Raw genomic sequence first — 13,201 nt, forward strand, 5'->3', positions numbered from 1 at the left:
AAGGTTATATTTGTGCTTATCAGCCCTGCATATGCTTTGCCTGGTGTTTTCTAAATGCTATTTAGCCATATTACTTTGTAGAAATTTAAACTCGGAAATGTAAAATGAGGGGGGCGAATTGGGTTCTCTAAACCAAATTCCTAGGTCCTTCAATACCATGTCTACAGTATTGAAAAAAAGATAACCAAGTCAATTTGAATTTTGAAAACGGTCTCTCTTTTTATACCCATCTTGTTTGTTTTTCCCTGGTCAGACCACATTGCATCATTCTCTGTTGACCTGCAAAAATCTAAAGGATCAAACCCCTGTAAAATATAGTTATGTTTCATTATAAATATGGTTTGTTGGTTTAAAAATAAACACATGTTTATTGTTTGTAAAATAGTGTGCGTTGGGTATGGTAGGGCTGGGAGGTTAAACTTCCCTCCCTGCCTAATTGAAACTGAATGTGCAGCAGGTGGCCAGGTGTCAATTGAATAATTGATAATCAGTTAAACCTGGTCACCTGTCTTTTAAAAAGGGGCTGGAATGCCAGCCCTTTGTTCTTTTGTTGGATGCTGTCGACCAGCCTGGAGGTGCAGAAGAACCTCACTACTGTATGTGGAACCAGGATGAGCTACAGCACCTTCACTGCGTGTTTAACTGGGATCTAAGTGCTCAGCATGGGGATTAGTTTAAGAGATTTGAATCCCACCCCAGTTTATTTAATGTGTTAAGGATAGGGCTGTGTTCGAAGGTTAGTTCGCTAGTCAGGGATTCGAAGATTGTTTTAAACCTTCGAAGGTTCGTCAGATGCCATTGACGCACTGCGTTTCTTTTTTTCCTGTTAACAGAAATTGTTTGACAATGTATGAATATTATAAATCACACATTAAATGTCACTCACATGCAAAATTCTGTCTTCTGATTTGTATAATGTATATTACTTAAACAAAAGTTTTAAAATCTGTTACCAAATCATTATACTTAGCAACTCTATATGGTGCTGCTGCCTTGTATGGAGCAGGGTATAGTATCCAAAGCACTGGGTGGTACGGTTGTATTGCTTCAGTAAAATATGTACTGAATATCTAGTGTACAAGACAGTGTACGAGAAGTGCTATGGTAGAATATGTTTGAAACATACAAAATATACAATAACACTGATAATTTTAATTTCGAAAACTGAGCACCATCCGTCTCTCCCCCCTCCAGCTTGTATTATCCAGAAGCAAACCTTTAATTTTTTCATTCGCCATCTCGACAGCATAGCGTAAAATATATTGAAAGAAATGTCTCAAAACACCTCTGCTGTTTGGGATTTTTTTGTTAAAAAAATCCCACTGTCATCAAGTACAATTGCCTGTAAGCGCAGATAGGTGCTGTAATAACACCAGCATAATACAGTAACCTTAGTTTCATGCAGCAGTTGTGACAATAACCTAACGTGTTTGAGAGTTGTGTGAATATTAAGTATTTAATATCGTAAATAGCAGAACCAACTCATCGCAGTTTACATTTGTTTTTACTGAAATAAACAGTAACATGTAATCATAAGAGCTGTCTATGTTACATGCTGTTTAACGAAGTCAGATCAGCTGCTGTTTCCCATGGTAAAACTGTACACAATTAGAGGTGCCGTCACAAATTCCAGACACACTTGAAAAATATAAACATGCTGAGTTCATTGCAGCCATCAGCTGCATAGATTAACCATTCAGCAGAATGAGGCAACAAACAAGTGAGTACAGACATGAAGTTACTATTTTAGTATCACTTTAGTGTCTTAACAAGTTGTTGTATTTTAAGCAGTTGAATAAGGTAGCATCCAGCTTGCTCCTGAAGTGGCATCCAGCAATTGGATTTGACGAGGAGCCATTGGCTCCTAAGGCAACAACTGTGTCTGGATCCTTGATTTTGTAATTGTTTTAAAGAATGAATGCGTCACATCACGTCTGTATTAAGCTACTGTTATTTGAGCTTATCAGGTACCCAAACAAGTTCAAGAGCATATCTTCTTTGCTTTACTGAACATTTCTTTCCAAAACCATACCTGGACAATCATTCCCGCTTCACTGGCTTTTACAAATTTTGTTGTATTAATTCAAATTTTAAAGAAAACATGTGTTTCGGCAAATTCAACAATGCGCAATTTCAAACCTGTTGAGTAGCATTTTCTTCTTTTTTCTTACTGTCCTACTTTATCCAGTGTCAAAGTCACCTGCAACATTATAGCATTGCAGTTACAACGAATAGAAGACTTAGTTTTAAAACTCAGTTTTCTAACCAATAGCTGTTTGGTACAGAACCCAGGGACGGGTTCAGTTTGAATGTAGACAAATCACTGGCTCGGGAGGTTGGGAATAAGGACAGTCCTAGAGACTGACAGCTATTGTGTTAACAGTGAAGCAGTATAGCTGTGACATTTGAGAGGAGGTCAGTCGTGAGTCTGAAAGCTTGTGTTTAACATTCAAAATGATTAAGGGTAGTGAGAGTAAGAAATTAAAACTTTTATTTAGAACAGTGGTTTTGTGTTTCTACCTAGCAACATGACCTGAATGCCGTAGATCCTGAACAAATAAATCGGGTTGTTGACAGTTAAATTTGTGTGAGCCATAACTGCGGCTGTAGTAATCCCATTGTGGCACTGGTACAGTAATTTAATGCTACGTTTACACCTGCACACCCGAGCCGGTGCCGAGTCGAGCCAGCCTGGTACGGCTCGGGTAGCTTGAGTTGCGTTTACACCAGAGAAAGGCGAGCCGAGCTGAGAGACGTCACGCATAATGAACATGCTGAGTCGCTCCTACAGCATGTCCCCCAATTCCCTATACAAGTGCAATATTTCTACAGTAAATACAGTACTAGTGTTCAAACTGTAAACAACTTATCAGTGTAACTTCCGTTTCTGTCTCTCCCTTCTGATACAATATCTGAACTGGAGAAAAGCTGCGCTGACACTTTATAACACAGACATCTTATTCAGCATTAGTTTTATAACTTAATAAATATTAGGTCTGTAACGTGGTTATCTTTCCTAATCTATTAACTTTTTTGCTGCGAGAGGAGCTGCAGCTTTCTCCGGGAGTCAAGACGCTTCAGCCCCGCTCCGGCAGCCGAACCTGGGGCGAGCCCATTCCCTCTACCACTCTCCCACTCTCCCAACCCGCTCTCCTTCTTGCATTTTGTTGGTTTGCTTGTCTGTCGCTTCGAACTGAACTCCCCACTGCCGTTTAGCCAGGCTATAGTTTAAAAACTGCTGATTAAAATTATCCTCGAGTGGGAATGTTACTTTTTTTATTTTTTGTTTGTTAAAAATACAGCGTTGATTACATTGTGCTTTATGCATAGTTAATTCACGGAAAGTTACATTTTTGATTCACTATATGCGTATTATAGAGAGGGAGTTATTTTATTTAGTATTTTAGTCAGATGTGTGGTGTTGTGTCCCGCGGCGTAAAGGTAAGGAGTTACAAAAACATTTACCGGTTTTGTTGCTGACGGTTGCCACTTTTTCTTGTAATGACGCTTGAGCGTGATGACGATATACAGTAACCCCGCCCACAGCATGCTTCGGCCCTGAGCCACATTCAGATATTTTGCAGGGCTGGAGTTTCACGGCTTGGTTCCGGCTCGGCTCGGTTATTTGCTAGTGTAAACACACCCGTACCGTGAGGGAGCAGCGCTGAGCCACTGGATGGCAAGCCTTTTTGTTTTTAGCTGTTTTACCCACTGTGTTGTTGTAATTATATACACGTGTGTGTGTGTGTGTGTGTGTGTGTGTGTATACTTCCACACAAGGGCTACCTGCTACCTTAGTGGCAGCTACCAACCACTGCAACTGCCTGTGATATGAAATAAAACCTGGACGCCTAAGTGGAGTTTTAACTTCAAACCCTCTGTGTCTCTCTCATCTCTCAGCGGATACCCACACTGTAACAGAACACCACTGTTACACCATCCCTTGTTGCTTTATCACTGTAACCCTTGGACCAGAAATTGCCCTTTAGCTGACATTGACAGTATGTAATATTGGCACCATTGATTTGTCTCAGGGCTTTAAGCATTGAACAGTAAACAATTTAAAAACAATAAAATGCAGCATTTTGCAGGTTCAAAACTTCTTAGTCGATGTTCTCCTTCAAATAAGTTAGAAAGTGACCACCCTGTAGCCTTTATGATTCTGTGAAGTTATCTTAATTTCTGATATTGATTTGTGCTACAAATGTCCCCATATTTCTCTTACCTATTTTCTTTTTTTTTTATTTTAACATTGTAGCTAATCTAATGTCTGTTATTTCGAGAACACTTGAAGTTCCTGGAGTGGGAAATTGGTTGAAATTGTAAAAAGTTTGAGGGGAGGAATAAAGTGTTTATTCTAGACAACTTAAGTTTCCAAATAGCGAAGCTCCTTTACAGAAAAAATGCATTTTCTTCAAATTGCCTTTCCAGGTGTCTGGATTAATTACTGTAATCTTTATTTTTTTGCACATTAATGGCATGTTATACGAATTGGTTCGGACTGTGTCAAAATGTGTAAATACAAAAAAACATCTGAGCTGAATATCCGACTGATGTATTGTATTTTTTTTATAAAAATATCAACAGGTTTGCCAAAAATCTGTCCCCGGACAAGATCAATCTGAGTACCTTGAAAGGGGAAGGTCAGCTGACCAACCTGGAGCTGGATGAGGAGGTGCTTCAGAACATGCTTGATCTGCCCACATGGTTGGCCATCAACAGGGTCTTCTGCAATAAGGCAACCATCAGGGTGAGAAAGCTAAATCAGTCTTTTAAAAAGCTTCACTAAGCAGTGCATGCAACTCGTATTATTTTTTTCACCCACCCATATGCAGTACAAAGCAAAATGTGTATTTGAGTCACATAGCGCAAGGAGTAATGTTGCAGGCTCATGTTTCATGTCAACACTATTTGCTAAGCATCTGGTCAGACACTTATCCCTTATCACCTGACTGGAATACTGCATGGTGTGTATTTCTGTCCTATGTTGCCATTAGAATAGAACGTAGTAGAATGTAGTTTTGTAAACTAGATGTTCAAATATAATTTCCAGTATTATGACTTGCATCAAGACACTATTCTTTACTGTCTTTGTTTGTAAACAAACAGCAGCCATTTTATCACTTCTGCCACAAGCGCAGGATAGCAGATGTAAACTACCAGTAATTGAAACTTTTTTTAATTTAATAAGAAATATACTATAAAAATATGAAACAACCTATGGCTCAAATATATTGTTATAACGTATGTGTGTTAAGCTTCCCAAAACGACCTTGAGAAATCCCTGTTTATTGTAATATAATCTAATCTACCTCTTACATTATTGTAGTTTTATTAAAGTTTTATGTCACATACAAAAAAAAAAGATATGTACTGTGGTCTGTTGACTAAATGCCTTTTAGTTTCCCCAATATACATTGTTGCATTTCTTGCAGATAATGCAGTAGACTATTCCTTTAGAGGTACATGTGAAATGTTCATGAATGTTGAATGAAGATTTAATGCCTCTAATCTGTTTCAAGAAATGCAACAAATTGTATATTGGGGAAACTAAAAGGCATTTAGCAGACCGGTTTGTAGAACACTTAAGAAGCATTCTCATTAACACCACTGCATTTCCAGTAGTCCGTCACTTCAACAGTGATGATCACACTGCTGAAAACATCAGTCTGTGTGATCAATCAGTGCTATGGAACAAATGTTGCTCGGAAACAAAAGGAAAGAGAGTTTATCTTCAAACTGGGAACTTTGGAACCTCTGGGAATGAACATTCTATTCTAATAATCTTGACATCATACACAGAATTTTTGTATAGTTACAATTCTTGAATAACAAGAAGTTTACTGCGCTGTGTTTTACTTTTCTTTTTAAACAGCTGAAGAAGGGCTTTTGCCCAAAACGTCCTGAAAATAAGATTTTTTAATGTTTTAAACTTTTTGTGTACATCTTTTAAAAAATCTTTTCTTTCATATTCCTTCAATTTTGTACACTGCAGTTTATATATGTATTAATATATATGTGTGTGTGTATAGATAGATAGATAGATAGATAGATGTATAGATAGATAGATAGATAGATGTGTTTGTGTGTGTGTGTATATATATATATATATATATATATATATATATATATATATATGTGTGTGTGTGTATATACACAGACGTGCTCAAATTTGTTGGTACCCTTACAGCTCATTGAAATAATGCTTCATTCCTCCTGAAAAGTGATGAAATTAAAAGCTATTTTATTATGTATACTTGCATGCCTTTGGTATGTCATAGAATAAAGCAAAGAAGCTGTGAAAAGACATGAATTATTGCTTATTTTACAAAGATATTCTAAAATGGCCTGGACACATTTGTTGGTACCCCTTAGAAAAGATAATAAATAATTGGATTATAGTGATATTTCAAACTAATTAGTTTCTTTAATTAGTATCACACATGTCTCCAATCTTGTAATCAGTCATTCAGCCTATTTAAATGGAGAAAAGTAGTCACTGTGCTGTTTGGTACCATTGTGTGCACCACACTGAACATGGACCAGAGAAAGCAAAGGAGAGAGTTGTCTGAGGAGATCAAAAAGAAAATAATAGACAAGTATGGTAAAGGTAAAGGCTACAAGACCATCTCCAAGCAGCTTGATGTTCCTATGACAACAGTTGCAAATATTATTAAGAAGTTTAAGGTCCATGGAACTGTAGCCAACTTCCCTGGGCGCGGCCACAAGAGGAAAATTGACCCCAGATTGAACAGAAGGATAGTGCGAATGGTAGAAAAAGAACCAAGGATAACGGCCAAAGAGATACAAGCTGAACTCCAAGGTGAAGGTACGTCAGTTTCTGATTGCACCATCCATCTTTTTGAGCGAAAGTGGGCTCCATGGAAGAAGACCCAGGAGGACTCCACTTTTGACAGAAAAACATAAAAAAACCAGACTGGAATTTGCTAAAATGCATATTGACAAGCCACAATCCTTCTGGGAGAATGTCCTTTGGACAGATGAGTCAAAACTGGAGCTTTTTGGCAAGTCACATCAGCTCTATGTTCACAGATGAAAAAATGAAGCTTTCAAAGAAAAGAACACCATACCTACAGTGAAACATGGAGGAGGCTCGGTTATGTTTTGGGGCTGCTTTGCTGCGCCTGGCACAGGGTGCCTTGAATCTGTGCAGGGCACAATGAAATCTCAAGACTATCAAGGCATTCTGGAGCGAAACGTACTGCCCAGTGTCAGAAAGCTCTGTCTCATTCGCAGGTCATGGGTCCTCCAACAGGATAATGACCCAAAACACACAGCTAAAAGCACCCAAGAATGGATAAGAACAAAACATTGGACTATTCTGAAGTGGCCTTCTATGAGTCCTGATCTGAATCCTATCGAACATCTATGGAAAGAGCTGAAACTTGCAGTCTGGAGAAGGCACCCATCAAACCTGAGACAGCTGGAGCAGTTTGCTCAGGAAGAGTGGGCCAAACTACCTGTTACCAGGTGCAGAAGTCTCATTGAGAGCTACAGAAAACGTTTGATTGCAGTGATTGCCTCTAAAGGTTGTGCAACAAAATATTAGGTTAGCGGTCCCATCATTTTTGTCCATGCCATTTTCATTTGTTTTCTTATTTACAATGTTATGTTGAATAAAAAATCAAAAGCAAAGTCTGATTTCTATTAAATATGGAATAAACAATGGTGGATGCCAATTACTTTTGTCAGTTTCAAGTTATTTCAGAGAAAATTGTGCATTCTTAGTTTTTTGTGGAGGGGTACCAACAAATTTGAGCACGTCTGTATATACATACATATGTACATTATATTTATATATATATATATATATATATATATATATATATATATATATATATATATATATATATATATATATATATATATATATAATGTATATATGTGTGTGTGTATATATAATTATATTATGCCCAACATTTTAATATGTTGTAGGGAGCCTGTGTTTGAATCAAAACATTGGAGGTATATATAGTCACATGGAGCAAATATTCTAGTTTAAACACCAGTCCGTCCAGTTCAGCACTAAGACACAATTTGAAAGAGGGTGGGGTAGCCTTACTGTTAAGTACTGATCCACCGTATACAGTAGTAACTACAGCTCAGTGCTTTTAAATTTCTGTTTTACAAACATTTGGGCTTGGGCTGTAATCTAGAGCAGTCATATTCAGTTCGGCAAAACAGACCACCTATTCCTAACCTGCTATGTGGACACAATACCTTCTCATTGTTAAACAGCAGATCACTGTATTTCTAATACCCTGTTTGTCTGAAGGTTCTGCTTTCTTTGAACTCTGTTTGGCTGAAGGCAAGTTCTCATACAAATATCTGCCAAAAAAACAGGAAGTGTTAAAAATAATATTGTTCAATGCTTACACAGCTCATTAAGATTGTTTCATTTTTGTTATGATTTGCAAATTATTTATTAAATACAATGTGATCATTGCTTTGGGATATCCCTGTCAAGAAGAATCATGGATTGTATTTTGGTTGTAGATCTACGTTATTAACGTTTTCTAATTTTAATTTAATAACCAGTGGTGCAAAGGTTACCAGTCAAAGGACACAATTTGGATTGATTTTCATTGATCAAACGTCTAGATTCCAACAGTCTTGTGCATACAGTATCTGTAAATTTGATGCAGTGCATCTGCATATACTGATAACAATTTGATCCCTTTGCATGGCCCCACAGGTCACCTGACTCATTTAATCTTAAGCAATGACAGCAAGGAATTTAAGACATCGCAGAACTTCATCTGTATTACACCCAGTAAGGAGTGTTACTAGATTTACACTGTGCTCTCATTTCAGAAGGCTGGGTTTAGTACTTTGTAGTTGTATAAAAAACACATAATAAGTTTAACTGCATTTAAAATGCATTTAGACTCTCTAAAACTACGCATTTTACAGATGATGCATAGTAGATATTTTTATATGGTTCATCCAAGCTGCACTGTGGCGTTGTTGCAAACAGATTTTTCAAGAATGCCAGAGACAATTTAGTTTATTGGTCATCGGAACAATTACTGTACACATTCATTGGCTTCCTTTTGTGTTTGCTCAAAAGCAAACCCCATATTAATTGTAAATTTAAGATCCTGGAAACTTACACTTCTCAATCTGAATAGGTATATTAAGATAACAATGTAAAGTTTAGGTGTTACTACTGCTGTCTGTTCACAGTCATTGGACAGTAACGATCCTACCTGCTGATTTGCGATAAATTATGCTGCAGTCAGATTTATATCTGTGTTGTGGTTTCTTTCATGCACACAGCAATTATTTTCTGCTAGTACCTCTCCTGCAGAGAATGTCAATTCATAGCAATTAGACTGGGTGCTGTAGAACAGCAGGGCCGGGTACAGATTACTAAGGAAATGTCATACAATGTATACTCTGATTTACATAAAGATACATCTTTAAAAGCTACTACTGTGCCATCTACAGTAGATGACTAATGTGATGGGTATGAACTTATACGGAATGTGCTTAATACTCATTAATAAATTGATATGGTATGTCATGCATTTCTAAGTGTGTGTTGTTGACAATGGCATTCGTTTTTCAGAGCGATATACAGTACAGGCAATTTTATTTCACTTACAATAGTAAGATACTGTAATATACATTGGCCTTGTGTTTGTATGCCTGATCATTCGTGTTTTGTTTAAACTACTGTACTGGAGTTACAGTATGAGCTTTTCAAATGGGGAATGTGTATTTTGCATTAAGACTCAATATGCATGTCATTTCTGCACTTCACACTATCAAATTATCAAATAATAATTATTCCTAGAATATTCTAAATGTATTGCATTAAGTATCTTGTAAAACTATTTAAATTTTGTGTTTTATAGATACCATGGACAAAGCTGAAGACCCATCCAATCTCTCTGGTAAAACTTGTATTTTCAATGTCTTTGTTTAATTAATTATGTTTTTAAGCACCCAGCAAAGGAGGCTTAGGCCTATATGTTGTCAATCTGCCATCGCTGCTTCAACTGCTAATACTGTGTCTCACAAACCTCTTTAGATGTTATGGATACACCTAGGCCAAAATCTAATTGTACCTTTCACTTTGACCTGTGACAAGATGGCTGCCATAAACTGCTATATAATTTGGTTCTCTCAATCAGTTTCTATTGTTGGTACTGTCCAGTAAAACTAACCATTTCAGTGCCACTTGGAGGGAATGTGATGAAAAACCATGACATTTGGTATTTGTTATGGTACTGTACAGTAATCTGTTACTTTTTACAAGGCAGTACGGAGCTCGTCCCTTTCAACAGGGGAGTTTGGTGTAGAGAAGTGCATTCTTCATACACAGTGTTTTGTAAAATCTGTTTGAACCATTTTAATGATACCGACAACAAGATGGTGCTTTTACACTTGTTAAACATGTGTATTCTCTCAGTAAAGTTCCATTACAAGTGGTGTCCAGTAAAAAGAACCATTTTGAATGCTACATTCTTTTAAACTCTTGCTATAATACAAATCACATGTTTTTTCACATATGCATTTTTACTCACGATTACAAACTATTTTATTACAAATGTAAGTCCCGCTCCATGGATGCATAGTTTTTGTTCCCAAAACCCCCTATTTCTAGTTTTACATGCCCACTAGTTGAGCAAACATTATAATGATACCACGTTAACCATGGTAAAGATTGTGTAAAGATTACAAATTACTGACCTAACTTGCCCCAATGCATTTTCAATCTAATGTGAAATATCTGATGTTAAACTGAACTGCAAAATGGGCTACATTTTAGTCTGGGATCTGGAATGATGAACACTGTATTCAGTTAGTCAGACTCTACTGAGTTGTTGTAATTCACCTGGTAGCTGAGTTAATACATTTAAACAGGGATTTCCAATTGGACCTCTGGGTAATACTTACATAGGCAGACTTGTTTTGTTCTAATCCAGAGGATTGAATGACTAGATAAAATGCCTTGGACGTGTCCGTGAACTTAATGTCCCAGCAGTTTTGGCAGCAACAATGATGGCCTAGATCAGCTTTTATTTTTGAAAAATATGTTTCAGATTGGGATACAGTAGGTTTTATTTATATTTGTTTCCCTATAGCTGTCCACATGATTAGTGTTTCTTTTTATGCATAGATATGTATAGGGCCTATACTGTATACTAGATATACTTTATGAATATTTAATTTGAAAGGATGCAGCCAAGGTTTTTAAACAGCAATTCTCATCTGTTGCCTGCATATGTCTGTAAAGCAAACAAAGGCTTTTTGGACCGTGCAACCATGTCATGTTAAAACAGCTTTATACAAGCTGCGTTTGCATCAATCCAGTTTGCATGCGGCGTCTACCACCTGTATCAAGGCAGATTTCATGTCCGTCTCTGTTGTTTCTGCCTTTACAACAGCATTATGACCTTCACATTGAGAACGCGTAGAAAGGGCAGTGTCCAATATAGTGATTCAATGACTAATGTCTAAAGGCAATACACATCTCGCTTTTCCAACTAGTTGTTTAACCACATATCTAAACCCAAATAGTACTCATATTTTCAAATTGTACAGTATTTAATGACGGAAGATGAACAGACAGTGGCATCCATTCTTCATCACAGCATGATTCAAAGCAAACAGACAGCGGTCCTCTGTTGCCCATTTTCCTTTGGTAGAGACCCAATATATTATACTAATTGCATCCTGCACTTTTCATAGTTCCTTTTTAAGACTGAAACAGATTTTGCTGATTTAATATTGTATGAAGATTTTTTTTTTCTACTGCTAAGCATGTTCTCTGGAATATTCTTCCAGCCAGTGACGTGCAGAATCACATCTTATATTGTAGTTATTGGACGTGAAGGAATGCAGCCTGTAAAACATGGGATTGATGTAAAAAGGAAAGGGTTGGGTGGGGAGGGGGGGAGATCAAAATGCTGTGTTTTTATAAACATACATTAATAATAATATCATGTTTATCATTTTTTTTGTTTTTTTTGTTTAGTACCTGGATAAAGTTGTAATGGAAATGAGTACCTGTGAGGACCCTAGAAAACCCAACGGCCCATCCCCTATAGCAACAGCCTCTGGTCAAAGGTGAGCTACAATATTCATACACAAACAAACATCCTCAATTGTAGAATATATAGTAATACTTAAATAATACAATTATTTGACTAATATTTTGAATATCCTTCTGCTGAATATAACATAATTCTGCATAAGGCAGGCATTATCGGAAATATCCTATACATTGCCCCCTCACTATATGGCTCTCGGTTATAACGTGCCTTGGATATAACGTTTAGCCAGGCTATTTATAGTTTAAAAACTGCTAATTAAAATGATCCACAAGTGGGAATGTTACCACTCTTCGGTTATAACGCTGATATTGTGTGTGTCCTGAGACCTGCGTTATAGCGAGGGAGCACTGTAGTATATTATGCAATATATTCACATGAATCTGTTCAGTTTTTTTTTGTTTGTTTTACATGGATACGTTCACATCAATTATCTGAATTTGTTCCTCTTATATATTTAACATCTGAAAGAAAAGAAGGGACAGACAATATTGACAATTATTCCTATAGGATATGTGTTGGGCTTATACAGTATATTTATTGATTTGGTACATTGAAATTGTTCTCTCCCCATGCTTGGATTGAATTTGCTTGCAGATTGCTGGTTGCATTAAATTTAGATTTTTTTTCTTTCTTTCCTTTTTTTAAATCCAGATGTTCTCTGCGGTTTCTCTATGTTGTCCTTCCACTATAACTGACTGCATTGTATTTTTTTTCCCCTCAGTGAGTATGGATTTGCTGAGAAGGTGGTGGAAGGTATCACTATATCTGTTAATTCCATTGTCATCAGAATCAAAGCAAAAGCCTTCAATGCCTCTTTTGAGCTGTCCCAGCTGAAAGTGTATAGTGTGAATACAAGCTGGCAACCGGGTGACCTGAGATTCACACGAATACATGACCCACAGCGGGGAGAGGTAAAAACAACAAAACATATACAAAAATCATCTGTATTTTTGGTAATTTTCTGGCTATGAGATTATAATAAAACTAAAAGTTTATGTTAATAAACCAATTATATGGTGATACTTTATGCTGTTAAACCTATTCAACAGACATATTGCACGAGTTAATGTTAAGAATGCATTTTCCATACTGTAATCTGTACATGGTCCAACTTT

At 36.8% G+C, this 13,201-nt stretch overlaps 1 protein-coding gene across 1 annotated transcript in view; it reads left to right on the plus strand.

The window, feature by feature from the left end:
• LOC117415784 (bridge-like lipid transfer protein family member 3B) overlaps positions 1-13,201 on the plus strand; it is a 49,323-nt gene that overhangs the window by 7,301 nt on the left and 28,821 nt on the right. Inside the window, exons 2-5 of the mRNA XM_034026579.3 lie at positions 4,588-4,750; positions 9,882-9,920; positions 12,008-12,099; positions 12,808-12,997. Coding sequence (XP_033882470.3) covers positions 4,588-4,750; positions 9,882-9,920; positions 12,008-12,099; positions 12,808-12,997 — 484 coding nt within the window. The remainder of the gene's footprint in view (positions 1-4,587; positions 4,751-9,881; positions 9,921-12,007; positions 12,100-12,807; positions 12,998-13,201) is intronic.

This window comes from Acipenser ruthenus, chromosome 7, assembly GCF_902713425.1.
Source record: "Acipenser ruthenus chromosome 7, fAciRut3.2 maternal haplotype, whole genome shotgun sequence".
NCBI classification, from domain to species: domain Eukaryota; kingdom Metazoa; phylum Chordata; class Actinopteri; order Acipenseriformes; family Acipenseridae; genus Acipenser; species Acipenser ruthenus.